The 25,153-nt window shown below is 34.9% G+C and overlaps 1 protein-coding gene across 3 annotated transcripts in view; it reads left to right on the forward strand.

The window, feature by feature from the left end:
• The window catches only part of KIF3A (kinesin family member 3A), an 82,439-nt gene that overhangs the window by 41,627 nt on the left and 15,659 nt on the right, over nt 1-25,153 (forward strand). For 2 of the 3 annotated variants that reach the window (XM_033405886.2, XM_049707245.1), the window contains exons 5-9: nt 4,241-4,346; nt 8,493-8,632; nt 9,251-9,448; nt 9,753-9,927; nt 14,855-14,953. In XM_033405886.2, coding sequence (XP_033261777.1) covers nt 4,241-4,346; nt 8,493-8,632; nt 9,251-9,448; nt 9,753-9,927; nt 14,855-14,953 — 718 coding nt within the window. Of the gene's footprint in view, nt 1-4,240; nt 4,347-8,492; nt 8,633-9,250; nt 9,449-9,752; nt 9,928-14,854; nt 14,954-16,655; nt 16,728-18,838; nt 18,848-25,153 lie in introns of all 3 variants that reach the window. The other variant, XM_004279902.4, reaches the window with a different exon arrangement.

A 25,153-nucleotide genomic window follows, 5' to 3' on the forward strand; every position in this document is an offset into this window, starting at 1 on the left:
ACTCCCTAGAACTACTGCCGCCAGTGTCTTTGTCCCCACAGTGATTCATAGCCAACCCCTGCCTCCCCAGGAGACTCTCCAAGACCAGCAGGTAGGTCTGGCCCAGGCTCCTATGAGGTCACTGCTTTTTCCCCTTGGCACTGGTGTGCGTGAGACCTTGTGTGTGCCGTCCAAGAGTAGAGTTCCTCTTTCTCCCAGTCCTGTGGAATTCCTGCAATCAAACCCCACTGGCCTTCAAAGCCAGATGCTCTGGGGGCTTCTCCTCTCGATGCCAGACCCCCAGGATAGGAAGCCTGAAGTGGGGCTCAGAACTTTCACCCCTGTGGGAGAACATCTGCGATATAATTATTTTCCAGTTTGTGGGTCACCTACCCAGCAGATATGGGATTTGATTTTATTGCGATTGAGCCCCTTCTAATGTCTTCTTGTGGCTTCTCCTTTGTCTTTGGATGTAGGATATCTTTTTTGGTAGGTTGTAGTGTTTTTTTTTCGATGGTTGCTTACCAGTTAGTTGTGATTTTGGCGTGTTCTTGATACAGGGTGAGCTCATGTCCTTCTATCTGCCATCTTGTCTCAGGGTCCTGCTTTATTTCAGAATCATATTCAGTTTCTTCATATTTCATGTCTAATTAGTTTATCTATAATTAATAATTGAATATGGAATTAATATCTTGTGATTGGGAATGACCGTAGACTTTGCAGACTGATGCCGGTTTGAAGAATGTTTGTTTTCAGGTGGCAATGAGATGAGAATAGTAAATGAAAGTACATGCTTAAAAACTTTTATAGTAATTTGACATTGTCATGGTAGCCAAGTGTATGATTTTTGTATTTTTCAGAGATATCACTTTCCACATTAGAAATATATGTATAATTCTTTACCATAGATTTTTCTGAGAAGCGTTGATATAAACCAGTAATATTCAAACATTTTAAAAGATTTAAAGCCATTAAACAGTTGAATCAAACCAAACCTTATGTGGAAGCCCAATCTATAAAATACATGAAAGTAAAGCTCTCTTTAGAACTTGTGTCTAGGTCTGAGAGCCCCCAAACTCACACAATGGCCCCCTCATTGCCACCATGGACCCTCTAGTGCTTGTCAAAGCACAGTTTGAAACCCACTGGTTTATAGAGACCAATACATTTCTTTACTACTAGTAAAATTAGGGCTTAATGTATATCTCATGACAAAAAAGGTAATTTTTCCTAATGTATAAATATATCATAAAAGAGACTAAAGAGGGCTTCCCTGGTGGCGCAATGGTTGAGAGTCTGCCTGCTGATGCAGGGGACACGGGTTTGTGCCCTGGTCTAGGAAGATCCCACATGCCGTGGAGTGGCTGGGCCCATGAGCCATGGCCGCTGAGCCTGCGTGTCCGGACCCTGTGTTCTGCAGTGGGAGAGGCCACAACAGTGAGGGGCCGGCGTACTGCAAAAAAAAAAAAAAAAAAAAAGAGAGACTAAAGAAACCTAAAACCTCTAACTAGATTTAAGATCAACAGCTAGAATTTAGAGTATTTGCCTTTGTGACTTTTGTTTCTGATATAAACTTCTGTTTATCATCTTTGTGCAGTCTTACGACCTTCGGAATGGCTCGCGCCACTGGCAGCCACGGGCCTCTGCCTCAGTTTCACTTTATTCTGTTGATTTGTTGGATGTGACTTCTAGGGCCTTGAAAAGTGAATTTTGTATTTCTATTTGTATTTTACAGATAGTATTAAAATACTGTCTGTATTTTAAATAAATATATCCCAAATACAGCCTTCAAGTTGGGTAAAAGTTCTCATAAAGTTACTCATGGAAAGGTAATATTTTTACATGGATACCATAGATCTGATTATTTCATTCAGCTGTGTGAAATACTCCAGTGGCTTCAAATTGCTGTTAAGATAAAGACCAATAATTAGAGGAGTGCAAATCAAAATTACAATGAGGTACCACCTCACACTGGTCAGAATGGCCATCATCAAAAGGTCTACAAATAACAAATTCTGGAGAGGCTGTGGAGAAAAGGGAACCCTCTTAAACTGTTGGTGGAACTGTAAATTGGTGCAGCCACTGTGGAAAACAGTATGGAGATTCCTCAGAAAACTTAAAATAGAGTTACTATATGATCTAGCAATCCCATTTCTGGGTATATATCCAAACAAAACTACAATTTGAAAAGATACATGCACCCCAGTGTTCATAGCAGCACTACTTACAATAGCCAAGACACAGAAGCAACCTAAATGTCCATCAACAGATGAATGGATAAAGAAGATGTGGTGTATATATATACACACACACACACACACACACACAATGGAATACTATTCAGCCATAAAAAGGAATGAAATAATGCCATTTGCAGCAATGTGGATCAACCTAGAGATTATCATTCTAAATGAAGTAAGTCAGAAAGACAAATATCACACAATGTCACTTATATGTGGAATCTAAAATATGACTCAAATGAACTTATTTATGAAACAGACTCACAGACATAGAGAACAGACTTGTGGTTGCCAAGGCAGAGGGGGGATAGGGGAGGGATGGATTGGGGGTCTGGGATTAGCAGATGCAAACTATTATATATAGAATGGATAAACAACAAGGTCCTACTGTATAGCACAGGGGACTATATTCAATATCCTGTAATAAACCATAACGGAAAAGAATATGTATATGTGTGTGTGTATATATATGTATATACATATACATATATATAACTGAGTCACCTTGCTGTGCACCAGAAACCAACATATTGTATATCAACTGCAGTTCAATAATAAAAAAAAAAAGACCAATTACTATTCTTAATCTTATCTCTGCCTCTTAATCTTATCTGGCTACCTCTGTAGCCAGATATCCCACCTATTTCCCCCCCCTGCCACCTACTCTTTCCCTGGCTTTTGTTTGTTTCGTTGGTTTTTATTTTTTAAAATACCTAGTTTTTAGGTTGAGAGCCGTTGTTGGGACCAGAGCTCACATCTCCTGGAACGCAGCCCCTGCACTACTTGCCTCCCCGGGTCATGTTCATAGAGCTCCCAAGCCAGGCTGGCTTTACTTCCAAGTGACTGATTAAGAGGAGGCAACCTCTGTCTTCGTTTAGACAACTTCCTGGTTTTCACTTCCTAAGTCATCCTGTTATGTCATGCCTCTGAGCTTCACATTGGTTTTGAGTTTGAAGATTCCCAGTTCACAAACTGTTCTTTTGTGCACAATAAACTCTTACTGAATACTAAAAAAAAATCAAAACCGGGCTTCCCTGGTGGCGCAGTGGTTGAGAGTCCGCCTGCCGATGCAGGGGACACGGGTTCGTGCCCCGGTCCGGGAAGATCCCACATGCCACGGAGCGGCTGGGCCCGTGAGCCACGGCTGCTGAGCTTGCGCGTCCGGAGCCTGTGCTCCGCGGCGGGAGAGGCCACAGCAGTGAAGGCCCACGTACCGCAAAACAAAACTAAACAAAACAAAAAAACCTAATTTTTTCTCATTTCAGGATTCTTGCACATAGTGTTTTCCTCTTGTTCTAACACAGATTGTCTACCTCCTATTTCTTCAAGTCTTAGCTTAAACATCATCTTGGGGAACTTATCCTGTCCCTGCATCACTAGCTTAAGTCTGTCTATAATGCATTCTTTTTTTTATTCATAAATATTTATTTTTGACTACATCGGGCCTTCACTGCTGCTCACAGGCTTTCTCTAGTTGCGGCGAGGGGGGGCTACTCTTTGTTGCGGTGCGCGGGCTTCTCATTGCAGTGGCTTCTCGTTGCGGAGCATGAGCTCTAGGTGCTCCAGTAGTTGTGGCACACAGGCTCAGTAGTTGTGGCTCGCGGGCTCTAGAGTTCAGGCTCAGTAGTTGTGGCACACAGGCTTAGTTGCTCTGTGGCATGTGGGATCTTCCTGAACCAGGGCACGAACCCGTGTCCCCTGCGTTGGCAGGTGGATTCTTAACCACTTCACCACCAGGGAAGTCCCTATATTGTATTCTTATACTTTCCTATATTTTTTTTCTTCATGGCATTATCACAATTGAAATAAAATAAAATAAAATAAAATAATTTGTGTGTGTAATTATTCATTTTTATGTTCTCCCTGTAGATTGTTACCCCCACTAGTGTAGAAACTGTCTACCTTGTTCATCACTGTATCCTCACTCTCTAGCACAGTGTCCAACATGTAGTAGATATTCAATAAATAACTGTGGAAGAATTATGGATATATGTGTAAAGTCTGTATGATTTTTTTTTTAGGTTAAAGAAAGACCTGATGTGGGAGTTTATATCAAGGATTTATCAGCTTATGTGGTAAATAATGCTGATGATATGGATAGAATTATGACACTGGGCCACAAAAATCGTAAGTATAGTGCTTAATTGTGATTAAACATTTATGTGTGGAGTAGGCTCTTTTAGAAGCAAACCTGGTATGGCATTTTGCGCCGTAAAGATTGGATTTTTAGGTTTCTTGAAAACCCTTCCTCTTTGACTATTTATTATGTGGAAAGCATATATGAATGAAAGATATCACAGATTGCTTTCCATGCTGACCAAAATTTTGTTACTTAGCAATAGTGCTAATCTTTGAGACTCTCATATCGCTGTCTCTTGTTAGTAATAATAATATTTGTAACATTTATTGAGTACTTACTGTGTGGCAAGTGCTTGTTCAAATGCTTTATAAGAATGATCTCTTTTAATCCTCAAAATGGTCTATGAAGGTATTAAATTCCTATGTTATGAATGAGGAAACTGAGACTTAAAGTAAATTGTCCAGGTCATATACTACTTAATAAGCAGCAGAGTGAGCATTTGAATCTACACCATTAGTCAGCATTAACCAGGCAGTATAATGCCTCCCTTTTGTTGACAAGAAAAGCAAACAAAATTAAATAAAGTGGCATTCTTTTTAGTAATTGTTTCAAGTTTTTTCTAAAGAATAAAAAGTTTCAGCAATATTGCTGATGCCCCAGGCCTAGTACTAATGATGTTACTAACAGCAATTAGAGATTAGAGGTAAAAGAAGAGAACATAGGAAATAACCTTTTTTTTTTTTTTAGATTTTTGTGACTAGACTAAAAATCTAGCAAACTCAAGGAAACAAAGCAAAAATTTTTAAAATTCAATTGTATTCTTATAAACCAAATAATAGAAAAATACCAAAATTTTAACAGGAAAATGAGCAAAAGATGTTTATGACTATGTTATTCATAGAAGAACTATACACAGCAGTAAGTATATGAAAGGATGTTTGACTTCACAAGTAATCAGGAAAATGCATATTAAAACAACAATGGGAAATGTTTTACCCATCAGTTTGGATGAAAGGATATCCAGGTTGGTGAGGCTCTAAGGAAATGGGCAATGGTGATGGGAATATTCAAACTTTTTGAAGGGCAGGATAACTGTATCTGTTGAAATTTTTAAGGATGCATTCCTTTGACCCACTGTTTCTATTTGTAGATGTATATTCTAGAAAAATATTTTTTGGTGTAAACAAAAAAATACCTTATTACAGCGTTACTTGTAATAGCAAAAAGTTTGACACAACCTAAATAACTGTCAATAAAAAATTGGTTATATAAATTATGGTGCAAAAATATTATGGACTATAATGGAGCTGTAAAAAAAAAAACAAAACAAAACAGTGAGTTAAATCTACATGTAGAGACCCAAAAGACTTTCCAGATATATATTAAGGGAAAAAGAAAGCTAACTAGCACAGTATGTAATGCATCATCTCATGTGTAAAAAAAGCCAAATTATCAAACTACATATTTGGGTATTTTGTGTGTGTGTTCACATGTATGTATGTGAAATACAAAATGAAAGGACATTTAATAGTGGTTACCTTTAGTGAAGGGGAAATAAGATTGGGGGAAAGGGATATAGGGAGCTTTCACTTTATGTTTTTTGTATGTTTGTATTTTTGAATTTTTTATACCAGGAATATGTTCATGTATTGCTTATTTAACTTAGGAAATTTTAAACATAAGATTCCATTCACAATAGCGACCAAAACCTTCCATTAACTACCTAAGAATTAATTTAACTTGGTATGTGAGATTTGTCTAAGGAAAAATGAAAAAATTCTAATGAGAGAAATAAAATGAAAGGAAGGTAAAGAGATTTGAACACCTAAGATAGCAGAGAGGAAAATAGTCTTCATTAATAAATAGATTGAGTTCAAGAATTAAAGGTTTAGCTGCAGGGGGGGCCCTCCTGCACTGCTGGTGGGAATGTAAATTGGTGCAGCCACTATGGAGCACAGTATGGAGGTTCCTCAGAAAACTAAAAATAAGAGTTGCCAGATGATCCAGCAATCCCACTCCTGGACATATATCCAGACAAAACTATAATTTGAAAAGATACATGCACCCCTATGTTCATAGTAGCACTATTCACAATAGCTAAGACATAGAAACAACCTAAATGTCCATCGACAGATGAATGGATAAAGAAGGAATATTACACAATGGAATATTACTCAGACATAAAAAAGAATGAAATAATACCATTTGTGGCAACAAGGATGGACATAGAGATTATCATATTAAGTCGGAAAGAAAAAGACAAATACCATATAATATCACTTATATGTGGAATCTAAAATACAACACAGACACATTTATGAAATGGAAACAGATTCATAGGTACAGAGAACAGACTTGTGGTTGCCAAGGACGAGGGGGGTGGGGAAGAGAAGGATTGGGATAAGTTTTTCTGTACCTCCCTGAAAAACATAAAAATTTAATTTTTTATTCCAAAATAAATATTTTGACAAAAATTACAGCTATGGAAATGTTTTATTTCCATTATGCAGTGTGTTAGGTTGGATCATTTAGTCTACTTGATTGCTGCAAGCTGTTCTCTCCTAGGGATTGTAAAGTTCAGTGTAGGTCACTTTTGACGTAACATCTGTTGCACTGCTTTGTTTTCATAACCGGAAATATAGAAAAATCACAATCATAAATAGCATGCTTTACTTATATTGCAAAAACAATGGGTATTAAAATATTTAATATGACTTTTTCAAATTACACTTTCTCTCCCACTCCAAACCGAAAAACACTGCTATAGCTTGTTTTGATAATCACATAGTTATAAAACTATTCCTATCCTTTCATAAGGTAGTTCCAGTTTGGAAAATATTTCCCATGGATATAATTCTAAAGAGAAAGAAAGGTATCTACTCAAAGATGCTCATATTAGTGTCCCTTATGAAGAATTAAAATAGGCAACAACCCCAAATATCTCCCAGTAAGATAATAACTCAATTTTAGTAAAAATTTCAAGTTGGTTTTTACATGGAAATATATGTAGGAGATATGTAGGAGATAATGTTAAGTGGAAAAAAAACAAGGTAAAATAAGACCTACTACTCTGTGGAAATATGTATAGTGTGTTACATCTGATTAGATGATTTGAAGTGGTGTCAGATTTATTAGTTTTTTTATATTTTTGGAGAAAAATTGACTTTAAAAATTCATAACTTGATTTAAAAGAAAACAGAAAAGTATAGTATGGCATCACAGATCCTTGCATTTTCCCTTACTGATTTTCCATTTACCTTCTTTCATTGGGCTTTACTTTTCTTTACCAGTGCAATTTACTTTCTAGTTATCTGACTTATAATATAGCCATTTGCTAATAAAGAGTACCCTTTTAATGTTTAAATTGTAAAATCACAGCTCACATGGAGAAGCTCTACATGAATATAGTAGGAAAATAATTTTGGCATTGGGTGAAATTAACATATTGCTTTTAAAATACTTTGGAATTTAAGAAAAAAACACCCAATACATGCCTATTGTGAAAAACAAAACAGATCTTTTTCTTTGTTTGCACAATATATTCATGTAAAATATTTATACACACTCAAATTCTTAGCATATTTTGAATGGATGCTTTTGTTTTACAGAAATGGGATTATGCTCTATATTCCTTTCTTTTTTTCATATGTTATGGGTATCTTTCCATGTCATTCAGATCTACCTTATTTTTTTTAAAAAAGACTGCTTAGTAATTCATAGTGTGACTATTCTATAATTGATTAACCACTGTCATATTGGTTGTTTCTGATCTCTCGCTGTTGTAAACAGTTCTTCCCTGAATATCTTTGTATCATCTAATGTATATATGCAAGTATTCCTGTGGTTGATTCCCAGAACATATCAATAATACTTTTTAGAGACAGCTGAAACAGCAGTTAATTTTTTGAATTATTTAACATGTATTTTTTATGTAAATTGGTTAATTTTTTAAGCCAGCAATACTTGAAATTAAGTATTTTGTTCTCAAATCCCCTCTTTCATGTGAAAAAAATACAGTTTTTTGTTATCAACATAAATTGTCAGAAATTTCTAATAATGGCTAAATATACCTATGTTTTAGCCATGCTCTCTGGCTTTTGGCTCTGATGAAATTCAGTATTCTGGATATGTAATTATTTTTAAAGGCATTCCCTGTTGTTATAGTTTTAAATAATTTCCTCCCTTTATTCAAGGTTCTGTTGGTGCAACTAATATGAATGAACATAGTTCCCGTTCCCATGCCATCTTTACAATTACTATAGAATGCAGTGAAAAAGGCGTTGATGGTAACATGCATGTCAGGATGGGGAAGCTCCATCTTGTAGATCTTGCTGTAAGTAACAGGATGCTACTTAAGAATAACTCTTGTGATTTCTTTTTATTTTATAAATAAATAATAATTCAAGTGAAAAGGAGTGATTATATAATTTTTAAGTTTTACTTGTGTATGTGTTTAACTTATTATTATTTTTTTAATATTTATTTGTCTGCGCCGGGTCTTAATTGTGGCACGTGGGATCTTCGATCTTTGTTGTGGCATGCGGGATCTTTAGTTGCGGCACACGAACTCTTAGTTGCGGCATGTGGGATCTAGTTCCCTGACCAGGGATTGAACCCGGGCTCCCTGCATTGGGAGTGCGGAGTCTTAGCCACTGGACCACTAGGGAAGTCCCCTTAACTTACTACTAATTATGGACTATTTCAAACCTATACAACGTAGATAGAATAGTATAATGATTTCCCATGTACCCATCACCCAACTTCAGCAATTATCAGTTCATGGCCAGTCCTATTTCATCTCTACCCTCAGCCACTTCTTCCCTTCCAGTATTATTTTGAAGTGAATTCCAGATATATTAGATTTTTTACCGTTAAAATACTTTTTTTAACTTTGGGAAGAATATTCTGTATTTTTTATTTTAGCTTTACTTCTGTCTCTGTTTATTGTAAGGGTTCAGAAAGACAAGCAAAAACTGGAGCTACTGGGCAGCGCCTGAAAGAAGCTACAAAAATCAATCTTTCACTTTCTACCCTTGGTAATGTTATTTCTGCCTTGGTTGATGGAAAAAGCACTCATGTGCCTTATCGTAACTCTAAATTGACTCGTCTTCTTCAGGATTCCTTAGGAGGAAATTCAAAAACCATGATGGTAAGACTTAATTGGTCGTATAGTTATCATCAGGAAAATTTAAGATTCCTGCTTATGCCAGTAGTTAATATTCATAACATTTAAAAAACTATTGATTATTTTACTTTTTAAAATTTGGGGTTATTTTTTCTAGCACACCATGTGTGCGAGTCTATAATTGTATTGTTTGGAAGCCTATGTGGTGGTGCCCTCTTTTTCAGGAAGACTGGAATGGAAATATATTCCAAAATTCTTTTTGATATGTTCATAATGGTAGTATTAATTTGTGTCAAGTGTAAAACGTTTTGTATTCCTAATTCAACAGTGTGCAAATATTGGACCAGCAGATTACAATTATGATGAAACCATCAGTACATTGCGGTATGCTAATCGTGCTAAGAATATTAAAAATAAAGCTAGAATTAATGAAGATCCAAAGGATGCTTTGCTTCGTCAGTTTCAGAAAGAAATAGAAGAACTGAAAAAAAAGCTTGAAGAAGGTAACATTTTCTCAAAATATTAATCTTAATGTTGGCTAAAAACGTGTTGTTTAGCCAGTAAGTGTTCTAATAAAAAGCCACCTATTAAAAATTCTCTGAACCTCTAACATTGATATTTAAGGGAATATTTCTGCAAGGTAAATTGATACTTACATACTTTAACATTTCCATATTAAGCTCAAGTAGAATTATATAATATTTGTGTATTGATTTTTTTAAAAAATTCATTTAATTTAAACCTCCGTCTCAGTCCCCATGATCTTTTGTAAAGATTTCATATGTCCACTTATTAAATAATGAATTTTTATTTGTCTCTATATAAGAGCAAGTTCTACCATACATGTATTTAGCGAGACCAGAGTTCTTTGTGATAGGTATCAGTCACTATTATTTGAAGTAAACAAAGCAATCAGAGAGTCATGGGTAAACCTAGTTTACTCTTAAGTAAAAATTCATTGCATGGCCTTGAAAATATGCTTTCATGTTTAAATTTGAACATGAGATTCTATTTTGGAAATTCTTTTCTAACAAGATATAATGTCAGAAGGTTAGAAAATTTGAAGACCTTATTCATTAGGGTGAGAAATTTACCAACCATCATTAGGCCGTCAGTGACTCCCTGAATCTTCGTGCTAAGAACTAACTGGCATAGGGCTCCTTTGCATACCAGGTGAATAAGGACTTTGAAATTGCCTCTTTTCAGTCTGTGGGGAAACTGGTTAGATCAGATATGAAATCCAGAGATGCCAACATCACAAATATTTGGAGAAGGTGCTGATTCAGTAAATTTGAGTAAGATTATTGAGGAAAAGCAGTAATTGAGCTGCCTCTTAGATAATGGAATTTGGTATTTTAAATGTGACCACTAGGTGGTATTTATAGTCAGTATGTTTTAAAGATATAAAATTTCTTAGATTTCTTAATATTGAGTTCATATCTTTATTTTGCTGACCCTTTTTTTTACATTTTTTTATTGTGGTAAAATATACATAACATAAAAATTACCATTTTAACTATTTTTGTGTACAGTTCTGTGGCATTAAGTACATTCACATTATTCTGCCACCATCACCACCATCCGTCTCCAGGACTTTTTAATCATCCCAAAATGAACCTCTGTACCCATTAAACACTAGCTCCCCATCCCTCTCTCTCCCTCAGTTCCTGGTAACCCACTGTTCTTTCTATTTCTATGAATTTGACTATTCTAGGTACCCCATGTAAGTAGAATCATATAATATGTCTCCTTTTGTGTCTGGCTTATTTTACTTAACATAATGTCCTCAGTGTTCATCCATATTGTTGCATGTGTCAGAATTTCCTTCCTTTTTAAGACTGAATAATATTCCATTGTGTGTATATACCATGTTTTGTTTATACCTTCATCTGTTGATGGACACTTGGGTTGCTTCTATCTTTTGACTGTTGTGAATAATGCTACTATGAATGTGGTGTACAAATTCCTGTTTGAGTCCTTGCTTTCAATTCTTTTGTTCTTTTGGGTATATACCCAGAGGTAGAATTGCTGGATAATATGGTAATGCTGACTTTATTTTTAATAAATTTCATTTTATTTATGCTCTTAGGACATATTGTTTTTATAATCCAGTTAATAGAGTTAATCAGAAAAACAGTTAAAAATAGGCAGAAACATTAAAAGCATAATTTTTTAACTTTTTATTTTGAAATAATTTTAGGCTTATAGAAAACTCACAATAGCAAGGAGAGTTCTTATATACCTATTAGCCAGCTTCCCCTAATGTTAGCATCTTACATAACCATGGTACAATTATTGACACCAGGAAATTCACAGTGGTACAAACTTATTAACTAATCCACAGACCTTACTAGACTTTTGACAGTTTTCTCTCTAATGCCCTTTTCCTCTAGTCCAAGATCCAGTTGTGGATCACACATTGCATTTAGTTGTCATGTCTGTTTAGTTTCCACCAGTCTCCAATTCCTCAATCTTTATTTGTTGTACATGATCTTGATGCTTTTGAAGAGTACTGGTCATGTATTTGTAGAATGTTCCTCAATTTGTATTTATTTATAGTTTTCTCATAATTATTCTGCAAATTTTCTCCACTATAAATCTACTATTTTATTATTTCCTTTGTAATTAATATGTACCTTGTGGAGAGATATTGGGTTGGCCAAAAAGTGCCTTCGGTTTTTAAGTAAAAATAAAAGACACATTTTTCGTCTTCACCAAGAACTTTATTGAACAACATATTCATCCTTTTGTTCCAGTACCTTCTGCCATTTTTCAGGCAACTTCATAATTCCATCTTACCAAAACTTTTTATCTTTTTGAGCAAAGAACTGTTCCAGGTGCCTTTCATAGTCTTCCAGGGAATTGAAATTTCTTCCATTAAGAGAATTTTGTTTGTAAAGACCAAAATAAATGGAAATCTGAAGGTGCAATGTCAGGTGAATATGGCAGATGAATCAGAACTTCCCAGACAAGGTGTAACAGTTTTTGCCTGGTCATCAAAGAAACATGCCATCTTGCGTTATCCTGATGGAAGATTATGCATTTTCTGTTGACTAATTCTGGATGCTTTTCATCGAGTGCTGCTTTCGGTTGGTAACTGGGAGCAGTACATGTTGGAATTAACCGTTTGATTTTCCGGAAGGAGCTCATAATAGAGGACTCCCTTCCAGTCCCACCATATGCACAACATCACCTTCTTTGGATGAAGACCGGCCTTTGGTGTGGTTGGTGGTGGTTCATTTAGCTTGCCCCACGATCTCTTCCATTCCACATTATTGTACAGTATCCGCTTTTCATTGCCCATCACGATTTGTTTTAAAAATGGAATGTTTTCATTACATTTGTGTAGAGAATCGCATTAGGATATACTGTCAAGAAGTTGTGTTTTTTTTTTCTGCTTAACTTATGTGGAACCCAAACATCAAAGCGATTAACATAACCAAGCTGGGGCAAATGATTTTCAGCGCTTGATTTGCATGTTTTGAGTATGTCGGCTATCTCCTGCGTGGTATAACGTTGATTGTTCTCAGTTACTGTCTCGATTTGATTGCTGTCAACTTCAACTGGTTTACCAGACTGTGGAGCATCATCCAGTTAGAAATCTCCAGCACGACCGTTCACAAATCACTTTTGACACATTTGATCAGTCACAGCACCTTCTCCATACACTGCACAAATCTTTTTTTGCATTTCGGTTGCGTTTTTACCTTTCTTGAAATGATAAAGCATAACATGCCAAAAATGTTCCTTTTTTTCTTCCATCTTCAATATTAAAATGGGTACACAAAAATTCACCAGCTTTGATAAGTCTTTTTTTTAAATACACGTTGATGTGACAGCTGTCACATACAATCTAACAAAATTGTTTCGAATGAAGTTAAAGACAACTAAGTGCTACTAGAGCCATCTTATGGAAAAAACCGAATGAACCTTTTGTTAAATTATGTTTTATATTTTTACTTTTTAAATTTTATTTTTTATACAGCAGTTTCTTATTAGTTATCTATTTTATACATATTAGTGTATATATGTCTATCCCAGTCTCCCAGTTCATCCCACTGCCACCCACCCCCCGCTTGGTGTCCATACGTTTGTTCTCTACATCTGTGTCTCTGTTTCTGCTTTGCAAACCCGCCAAATGAACCTTTTGGCCAACCAAATACTTTGAGACTATACAAAGGTCCTGTTTTTCATCATACTTTCTTCCACTAATGTTAGCATCCAACAGTAGTTTGTGCATTTGCTCAATGGTGACATTCTCTTCCCATTGTTCCTTCTAATGTTTAGTGTTTGGCGTGTCTGGAATTCTACTGTAAGGAAAAGCAGTCTCTTCTCCCCCACTTGTTTATTTATTTGAGTATTTTTTATGTCAATATGGACTCATGGATAATTATTTTAGTCTGTGGGTTTATAATACAATAATATTATTTATTTTATTGTTCAGATTGTTCCAGCTTTGGCCATTAGGAGTTCCTTCAGGGTAGTTCATATATCCTGTCAACATGCTCCCATCAGTTTGTTTACTTGTTTTTTGAGCACTTCCTCACTTTCTGGCACCACAGATGCTTAGAGCTCATTTTTTTATTTTCCCTACCCTGGCCTTAAAATCATTTATTTCTCCCTGGCTCCTTTCATTGGAGAATGGTATTTAGAAACCAAGATTTAGGCATTAGGTGTGCTCATTGCTACCAGGGTGTCATTGTTTCTAGGCCTAAAGAACAAAATATGTTTAATGAATTTCTTCTCCCGAGACGCTGTGATTTCTTTCCATCTTTTATTTGTAGGTTCAAATATTATATTATGATTAGTGTATATTTTACTCCTCCCCCAGTTACTTTTATTTTCTTAGATATTTCATATATGGACAGTAGTAATTTTAAATAACTACTTTGAAGGTATTATAGCACTGATTTGCATTAATATTAGCTTAATCCCTTTTTTTGATTTTTTAAGTTAACATATTTGTGTACAAATAAGCCCTTCTTCTTTTGAATTACTTCATGTGATATAGTCCTAAAAGTGGGATCATTGTGTTCGATGACAGTTTTATGGCCCTTAAAAAAATAAACAGGTTGAATGAATTTAAAATCTTAAACAGAAAACTAAGAAAATGCTCCCCAAAAGTGATCATATTTTTTAAAGACTGAAATAATAACTCTAACATGTAACATTTAGAACTGTACTTAAACTAATAATTCGAAATTTTAAACGGATCAGAATCTAACTTCTCTTTAGGAACTTTAAAAATAAAGCCTCTGTGTACATTGTATCTGTTTCTGAGGTTAGCATATCTGATATACTGTCTAGGAATATTAAAATAAGGTTTGTTTAGGGCACAAAAACTTAATGAAGAAAGTTTATATAGGCATTTCCTAAATAGCCAGTGACCTGGCACAGAATAAACATCATTGTATTAAATTTCTATTTAAGGGGAAGAAATATCAGGCTCTGATATCAGTGGGTCAGAGGAGGATGATGATGAAGAGGGTGAGGTTGGAGAAGATGGAGAGAAAAGGAAAAAAAGAAGGGGTAAGTTCATTTTAGTGTTCTGGAAATTAAATGAGATTGCTGCCTAATGATGGTTGAACATTCCTAAGGCTGTCGAGTGCATGACTTTTATTTTGCCATTTTTAATTGTGGTAGCAATTAGAACAGAGGAAGTATGCCATATACCTGGTTAACTTTGCATTATTTTTTCCTCCTATACTGATCTCCTATTTCTAGATGAATCAGCATATAATATGTTCTGGTTTTGTTTTTTTTTACAATTTAGAATTATAAAAATCTGTGATAGTGGATATACCATTTTAAAATTTCACATGGGATTTTAATTTAATGTGAGGACTTTTATTTATGTTAGGAATCTAAATTTTTAGGAAATTAGGATAATGTGGAATTGTTTTTTCAAACATGATTATGCTTTAATCATTGAATTTTTAAGTAATAAATTTGTAGAAGGATTGTATTTTTAATAGAATGTAAAATGTATTCTCTTTATAAAATGTACCCTCATTCTCACCTGTTACACTGGGCACTTGTTGCCAAGTATGAATTGAGACTGTGTTCATTGTGATAAAGATATAGATGACATGCAAAAGAGAGAGACATATTATAATGGCCTACATTTCAAATCCTTTAACCCTGAATATTTATTTCAGAACTCTCTTCCATTAATGTGGATCATTGTTTTCAAGCTGGTGCATATTTTGCTTGTCTTATTAAAATGTTCTTGCTGAAAATAAACCCATCGCTGTTTGATCAGGTGTCCCTAATTTAAAAGCCATGAAGAGTCCTTCAAAAGACAGGAAAAATATAATTTAGAGCAAGAGTTGGCAAGTAGTCTGCTGGCCAAATTCAGCCCACCACCTGTTTTTGTAAATAAAAGTTTATGAAACAGCCATGCTCATTTGTTTACATATGGTCTACAGCTGCCTTCACATGCGTCTGTCTGGCCTACAAAGCCTAAAGCACTTATCATCTGTCCCTTTACAGAAAATGTTTGCAGACCCCTGATTTAGAGAAGTGGTTTTGTGTTCACACCTATTTTTTCAGAGTAAAGTATTCAAAGCTAAAGCAGATGATAGATTTGTTAAAGATAAAGTTTTAAATAGAAAAAAATGCCACTGCTTAATATGTTAAAATATTTAATAGTAACATATCTTCCTTCCAGGCTTAGAAATTTTAAAAATTTCAGTAAGCCTTTCAAAGTTTTGCTGTGAAACCTTAAACATATATAATCACATCTGATAGTTTGATGTTTTGGAGGTGAAAGAGTGAAATTGAAGACAAACCAAACTGTCTGTATTAAAGGGTAATTTATCATTCCTGTAATTTTAATTGTTCGTGACTTTAAAATTTAAAACTCAGTTCCTTTAGCTTATCAACCTAAATGGTTTAAATAGACTTAAATGTCACCAAATGATTTGTTTATTTTTATTCTCTTCATTCCAACCCTCTGAATTACTATATTTTAAGTGAATAGTGGGGTTTGCCCACAGTGGATACTTAAAGGAATAGAGTTTCTAATTCCCCTGTATGGCTTTGTAATTAGAGAATACTGCATAGAGTACCAAGACTGGTTTTAAGGGAAAGTAGGTTTTGGTTCTTTAATACAAAGCTTGATTGTCCTTTAAAATTCTTTCTTTGGAATTGAATTTTTCTCTGTGTATGTGTTCATTTTCTTGTTTCCTCTTTCTTTGGTTCCCGTTGGGCTCATTTCTTTGTCTTCCAGGCAGTAGCAGCAGCAGTAGTTCAGACTCCACATGTTCTGTCATAGAGAAACCTCTGGATAAGTTCTTGCCTAGTGAGTGGTAGCTCTTAAATTCTCTAACAGAGCTTTGGCTTTTCCATAACCCATGGGCTTCATTTGAGAAATGCTGCACCGCTCCCTGTCATTACTTAAAGAATACATGTTGGACTTCTCAGTAAAACAAAGCATGTGATAACTTTAGCTCCCCTCTTCATTGCTTCCAGTTAACCATAATTGTTAAAACATATGCTTACGCTTATGTTTGAGACAATGGAAGAGAGAGTCATGCTTTTGCAGTTGAGATAATGTAAAGAGAGCTAGTAAGCTGTATAAGAGAATAACTCTTGGTTCCTTTTTATGTTTCATGATACATCCTAGTCAGGTAAGGGACCTGTAATAACAAAATCCTGAATTTCTTAAGGTACACCTTATATTTGGAAGTACACCAGTGCCCTTTATAACATGTCTTATAGTTAAAAAGATTTTACTCCTTGGTGTCCTGTTCTTAGGGGTAGCTTAAGATTGAAAACTCCCTAATAAAAAAAAATGTAAAGTTTGAAGCAAGTAAGGATAAATTGAATGGTATTTTATTTCAAATGGCCATTTATCCTTATTTCTGAATTACCTGATTGATTTTAAGAAACTTTCTAAGGTATGATTAGAGAATTCAGATCCACACGAAAGTGTTATGCAGGATCTATCTATCTAGACTTATTTCAAACCTAAAGCCCTTTTCTTACACTGTAATTTAATAAATTAAGTTGAAAAGTATTATTAATTTTATTTATATTTTAGTTTTCAGAAGGAAAAAGAGTTGATGCTTCCTTGTACTAGTTTGCAGCTTACTGCTTTTTAAAGCATTATCTGTATACCTACCTTTCCCAAACTAATAACAGAAACATTTGGTTATTGTTCTTATGCTTTTAGCTTGCTAGAGGAAGACTTCCAAGAATATTAGGAATTATTTTCTCTATTGCAATTCTTACATTTTACCAAGACAATTAATTTCATAGGCTAACCTATAAAATACATGAAATTGCTTTAGAAACCATGTAGAAGTCTCATTTTGTATTACAAACTGCAAAATATAGAAAATATCTGAGTGGGAGGCATTACAATTTAATTTTCTGTTTTAAAATTTTACTTTAATCCTTAGAAAGTAGTTACATCAAAGTATATTATGAAATGAGTTGTACCTTGTTCAGTTCAAGCAGTTTTAGTTACTCTTTATATACCTGGCATATAACATTGAATTCTTTTGTTGCACTGTGGGTGTGTTGGTGAAGTGGAGAGATGGTTGTCCCAGCATGTGGTTGCTGTGCGTACCTTCCCTTTTAAAAATATGAATGGCCTTTTTTTTTTTAAGGTGTTCTTTGTTTGAACTATCAGTTGATCATTTACTTCTATAGAATCATTATTATAATTACCCTTAACAGTCTACTAATAGGTTGAATGCAAGTTTGTTATTATACAGGTGTACTTCACTTTATGCAATAAATGTTTTTTTCTGAAAAAATTGCTTATAAATCAAGTTGGGAAATCAATTGTATTGGGTGAACTTGCTGTCTTTAAAAATTCTTTATTAAATGCTTTTGTTTATCACATAATCACTACAGTTTACTCTAAACTCTAGTTGGTTGAAGTTTTTGTGTTGGATTTTCTTAAAGGGGGGCACACCTGTAATGTATCCTTCTATTAGAAGGTCATTGAATTGGGAAATTTCGAAAATGAACAATGTGACTTTTGCTACTTTTAACTTATTAATATTTAAAATTGGCCTAATTTTCTGTTTGCCCTTTTAGATTACTTCCCAGGTCTTAGCAGGTTCCCAATTCCATGTCCACCATTTGTTGCTGAACTGTTATGTTTGCAGGAGTTTGGGAGTCAGTGTGAGCTCTTAAGATTGATTTGAATTGTAATCTTACACTAAATCTTATTATCTTGCTTAAATTATTATCTCTGATTGTGTTGAATATACTTTTTTTTTGCATACAACTGCTCTATTTCAGTTTTTATAATGATTTATTCCTATACTTATACTATAAATAAATGCTGTTATACATTTTTCTTTGTTCTACAAAAGAAATAATGTTTTTTCTTTTTTCCTCCTCATCTCTGTGCATATGCTTCCTGTCTACGGTTTGCTTACTACTTCTTACTGAAAGATCAAGCAGGTTGGTGTGATTGATTTGCACTCCATGTGGTACAATTATTTAAACTATAAAGAACTTTGTTGTTTAACCACATTACATTTTTTTTATTTAATGATTTTTTTTACAAGGTAAGTATCTGTCTTTGTATTTTAAAATATATTTCAACTTTAGCATTTTTTAAAAAAAACTTCCTTTTTTACTAAATTCTTTTTTTTAAAATTTATTTCAGTTTTTATTGAGGAAGGTATTAGGAACATTTTTTTTTCAATTTTATTTTATTTATTTTTTTATACAGCAGGTTCTTATTAGTTATCCATTTTATACATATTAGTGTATACATGTCAATCCCAATCTCCCAATTCATCCCATCCCCTACCCCCACCCCCCCACCCCCCGCCACTTTCCCCGCTTGGTGTCCATATGTTTGTTCTCTACATCTGTGTCTCAATTTCTGCCCTGCAAACCAGTTCATCTATACCATTTTTCTAGGTTCCACATATATGTGTTAATATACAATATTTGTTTTTCTTTTTATGACTTACTTCACTCTGTATGACAGTCTCTAGATTCATCCACATCTCAACAAATGACCCAATTTCGTTCCTTTTTATGGCTGAGTAATATTCCATTGTATATATGTACTACAACTTCTTTATCCATTCTTCAGTCGATGGGCATTTAGGTTGCTTCCATGACCTGGCTATTGTAAACAGTGCTGCAGTGAACATTGGGGTGCACGTGTCTCTTTGAATTATGGTTTTCTCTGGGTATATGCCCAGTAATGGGATTGCTGCGTCATATGGTAATTCTATTTTTAGTTTTTTAATGAACCTCCATATTGTTCTCCATAGTGGCTGTATCAATTTACATTCCCACCAACAGTGCAAGAGGGCTCCCTTTTCTCCACGCCCTCTCAAGCATTTGTTGTTTGTAGATTTTCTGATGATGCCCATTCTAACTGGTGTGAGGTGATACCTCATTGTAGCTTTAACTTGCATTTTTCTAATAATTAGTGATGTTGAGCAGCTTTTCATGTGCTTCTTGGCCATCTGTATGTCTTCTTTGAAGAAATGTCTATTTAGGTCTTCTGCCCATTTTTGGATTGGGTTGTTTGTTTTTTTAATATTGAACTGCATGAGCTGTTTATATATTTTGGAGATTAATCCTTTGTCCGTTGATTCATTTGCAAATATTTTCTCCCATTCTGAGGGTTGTCTTTTAGTCTTGTTTGTAGTTTCCTTTGCTGTGCAAAAGCTTTTAAGTTTCAGTAGGTCCCATTTGTTTATTTTTGTTTTTATTTCCATTACTCTAAGAGGTGGATCAAAAAAGATATTGCTGTGATTTATGTCAAAGAGTGTTCTAACTATGTTTTCCTCTAAGAGTTTTATAGTGTCTAGTCTTACATTTAGGTTTCTAACCCATTTTGGGTTTATTTTTATGTATGGTGTTAGGGAGTGTTCTAATTTCATTCTTTTACATGTAGCTGTCCAGTTTTCCCAGCACCACTTATTTGAAGAGACTGTCTTTTTTCCATTGTATATCCTTACCTGCTTTGTCATAGATTAGTTGACCATAGGTGTGTGGGTTTATCTCTGGGCTTTATATCCTGTTCCATTGATCTGTATCTCTGTTTTTCTGCCAGTACCATATTGTCTTGATTACTGTAGCTTTGTAGTATAGTATGAAGTCAGGGAGTATGATTCCTGCAGGTTCATTTTTTTCCCTCAAGATTGCTTTGGCTATTCGGGGTCTTTTGTGTCTCTATACAAATTTTAAGATGTTTTGTTCTAGTTCAGTAAAAAATGCCATTGGTAATTTGATAGGGATTGCATTGAATCTGTAGATTGCTTTGGGTAGTATAGTCATTTTCACAATATTGATTCTTCCAATCCAAGAACATGGTATATCTCTCCATCTGTTGGTATCATCTTTAATTTCTTTCATCAGTGTCTTATAGTTTTCTGCCTACAGGTCTTTTGTCTCCCTTGGTAGGTTTATTCCTAGGTATTTTATTCTTTTTGTTGCAATGGTAAATGGGAGTGTTTCCTTAATTTCTCTTTCAGATTTTTCATCATTAGTATATAGGAATGCAAGAGATCTCTGTGCATTAATTTTGTATCCTGCAACTTTACCAAATTCGTTGATTAGCTCTAGTAGTTTTCTGGTGGCATCTTTAGGATTCTCTATGTATAGTATCATATCATCTGCAAACAGTGACAGTTTTACTTCTTCTTTTCCAATTTGTATTCCTTTTATTTCTTTTTCTTCTCTGATTGCCGTGACTAGGACTTCCAAAACTATGTTGAATAATAGTGGTGAGAGTGGACATCCTTGTCTTGTTCCTGATGTTAGAGGAAAAGCTTTCAGGTTTTCACCATTGAGAATGATATTTGCTGTGGGTTTGTCGTATATGGCCTTTATTATGTTGAGGTAGGTTCCCTCTATGCCCACTTTCTGGAGAGTTTTTATCATAAATGGGTGTTGAATTTTCTTTTTCTGCATCTATTGAGATGATCATATGGTTTTTATTCTTCAGTTTGTTAATATGTTGTATCACATTGATTGATTTGCATATATTGAAGAATCCTTGCATCCCTGGTATAAATCCCACTTGACCATGGTGTATGATCCTTTTAATGTGTTGTAGGATTCTGTTTGCTAGTATTTTGTTGAGGATTTTTGCACCTATATTCAAGAGTGATATTGGTCTGTAACTTTCTTTTTTTGTAGTATCTTTGGTTTTGGTATCAGGGTGATGGTGGCCTAGAATGCATTTGGGAGTGTTCCTTCCTCTGCAATTGTTTGGAAGAGTTTGAGAAGGATGGGTGTTAGCTGTTCTCTAAATGTTTGATAGAATTCACCTGTGAAGACTTCTGGTCCTGGACTTTTGTTTGTTGGAAGATTTTTAATCACAGTTTCAATTTCATTACTTGTGATTGGTCTGTTCATATTTTCTATTTATTCCTGGTTCAGCCTTGGAAGGTTATACCTTTCAAAGAATTTGTCCGTTTCTTCCAGGTTGTCCATTTTATTGGCATAGAGTTGCTTGTAGTAGTCTCTTAGGATGCTTTGTAATTCTACGGTGTCCATTGTAACTTCTCCATTTTCATTTCTAGTTTTATTGATTTGAATCCTCTCTCTCTTTTTCTTGATGAGTCTGGCTAATGGTTTATCAATTTTGTTTATCTTCTCAAAGAACTAGCTTTTAGTTTTATTGATCTTTATGATTTCTTTCCTTCTACTAACTTTGGGTTTTGTTTGTTCTTCTTTCTCTAGTTCCTTTAGGTGTAAGGTTAGATTGTTTGAGATTTTTCTTGTCTCTTGAGGTAGGCTTGTGTTGCTATAAACTTCCCTCTTAGAACTGCTTTTGCTGCATCCCATAGGTTTTGCATCGTTGTGTTTTCGTTGTCATTTGTCTCGGTATTTTTTGGTTTCCTTTTTGATTTCTTCAGTGATCTCTTGGTTATATAGTAGCGTATTGTTTTAGCCTCCATGTGTTTGTGCTTTTTATGGTTTTTTTCCCTGTAATTGATTTCTAATGTCATAGCGTTGTGGTCTGAAAAGATGCTTGATATGATTTCAATTTTCCTAAATTTACAGAGGCTTGATTTGTGACCCAAGATGTGATCTGTCCTGGAGAATGTTCCATGTACACTTGAGAAGAAAGTGTAATCTGTTTTTGGATGGAAAGTCCTATAAATATCAATTAAATCTATCTGGTCTGTTGTGTCATTTAAACCTTGTGTTTCCTTAGTAATTTTCTGTTTGGCTGATCTGTCCATTGGTGTAAGTGAGGTGCTAAAGTACCCCACTATTATTGTGTTACTGTCGATTTCCTCTTTTATAGCTGTTAGCACTTGTCTTATGTATTGAGGTGCTCCTATGTTGGGAGTATATATGTTTATAATTGTTATATCTTCTTCTTGGATTGATCCCTTGGTCACTATGTAGTGTCCTTCCTTGTCTCTTGTAACATTCTTTATTTTAAAGTCTATTTTATCTGATATGAGTGTTGCTACTCCAGCTTTCTTTTGATTTCCATTTGCATGGAATATCTTTTTCCATCCCCTCACTTTCGGTCTGTATGTGTCCCTAGGTCTGAAGTGGGTCTCTTGTAGACAGCATATATATGGGTCTTGTTTTTGTATCCATTCAGCGAGCCTGTGTCTTTTGGTTGGAGCATTTAATCCATTCACGTTTAAGGTAATTATCGATATGTATGTTCCTATGACCATTTTCTTAATTGTTGTGGGTTTGTTTTTGTAGGTCCTTTTGTTCTGTTGTGTTTCCCACTTAGAGAAGTTCCTTTAGCATTGTTGTGGAGCTGGTTTGGTGGTGCTGAATTCTCTTAGCTTTTGCTTGTCTGTAAAGCTTTTGATTTCTCTGTTGAATCTGAATGAGATTCTTGCTGGGTAGAGTAATCTTGGTTGTAGGTTCTTCCCTTTCATCACTTTAAGTATATCATGCCACTCCCTTCTGGCTTGTAGAGTTTCTGCTGAGAAATCAGCTGTTAATCTTATGGGAGTTCCCTTGTTTGTTATTTGTCATTTTTCCCTTGCTGCTTTCAATAATTTTTCTTTGTCTTTAATTTTTGTCAATTTGATTACTATGTGTCTCGGCGTGTTTCTCCTGTATGGGACTCTCTGTGCTTCCGGGATTTGGGTGGCTATTTCCTTTCCCATGTTAGGGAAGTTTTCGACTATAATCTCTTCAAATATTTTCTCTGGTCCTTTCTTTCTCTCTTGTCCTTCTAGGACCCCTATAATGCGAATGTTGCTGTGTTTAATGTAGTCCCAGAGGTCTCTTAGGCTGTCTTCATTTCTTTTCATTCCTTTTTCTTTATTCTGTTCTGCAGCAGTGAATTCCACCATTCTGTCTTCCAGGTCACTTATCCATTCTTCTGCCTCAGTTATTCTGCTATTTATTCCTTCTAGTATATTTTTCATTTCAGTTATTGTATTGTTCATCTCTGTTTGTTTGTTCTTTAATTCTTCTAGGTCTTTGTTAAACATTTCTTGCATCTTCTTGATCTTTGCCTCCATTCTTTTTCCAAAGTCCTGGATCATCTTCACTATCATTATTTTGAGTTCTTTTTCTGGAAGGTTGCCTATCTCCACTTCATTTAGTTGTTTTTCTGGGGCTTTATCTTGTTCCTTCATCTGGTACATAGCCTTCTGCTTTTTCATCTTGTCTATCTTTCTGTGAATGTGGGGTTTTTTCCACAGGCTGCAGGATTGTAGTTCTTCTTGCTTCTGCTGTCTGCCCTCTAGGAACATTTTTGTTTCCAAATAATCTTCTTAAGGGAACAGTTCAGAAATAATTAGATTGATAGTGACAAACACATTGGCTATTCTAGAACTAATTAACAAAATAGACAACAAAACCGCATGGTGTAATCATTTTTCTAAATTCTTAAAGACCCATTAAGCCAAATTTTAGAAATACAAATATTGAAATTTGTATTTCTAAATACAAAGAAATACAAAGATTTCATATTCAAGATTTTTCTCCTTTTTTAAAAAAAAATTTTTTTTAAAAAAAGAGTGTTCTGAGTGGGAATGAGTATCCCTTCATTCATACATAGAAAGTAAAATCTGTATGAATATAGAGGTGAGTGACATGACACACCTGACATCACTGTGTCAAAGCAGTCCCTCCTGCCCTAACTCAGAGCAGCTCCCTTTCCAACTCTCCAATCAGCATTCATGGCATCACTGCCCTTTCCTTCACCAGAGCTCACAACATTTGCTCTGAATCTTCCCTTTTCTTGCCAGTCTCTTCCCATTTACTATCAATTTTTCATACAAGGTGCCTCCCAGGAATGTTGCTTCTTCTTCATGAGCCCAGCCAGTTCTCAAGGATAATACCTCAACCCCTGTACAAGAGTCCATTCTGGTCTTCCTGCTTCCACTCAAATCTCCTGGGCTCAGAAGTGCTGGCATGCTCTTCTTCATCTTTAATTTTTATCACACAGTTCTACTGCTTGAGAAATAGCACTCCAAGGCCCTTATTATCTGACTTACCCTCTGCAAACTCATAGCTCATTACTTTAAAAAAGATATTCTGTTACAGGTCCCTTTAAGTCTACCATACCTAATGCTAAGTTTTGATGGAAATCCATCAACATGGTATCATACTCATCCCTGCCTTCTTACCAGAAAATAATGACCATAATTTCACCATTAACCTTTCACTTAACCTTTTACTTTTTTTTTAAAGTGAGGAATCAAACGTCTGGTTATGTATGCTCATGGGCGCTCGTATAACGAAAATGAAATTAATTCAGTTAACACTTCCTGAAATTCTTCTCTTTAACTTTACCTTGCC

This window comes from Orcinus orca, chromosome 3 (genome assembly GCF_937001465.1).
Source record: "Orcinus orca chromosome 3, mOrcOrc1.1, whole genome shotgun sequence".
In the NCBI taxonomy this organism is placed as follows: domain Eukaryota; kingdom Metazoa; phylum Chordata; class Mammalia; order Artiodactyla; family Delphinidae; genus Orcinus; species Orcinus orca.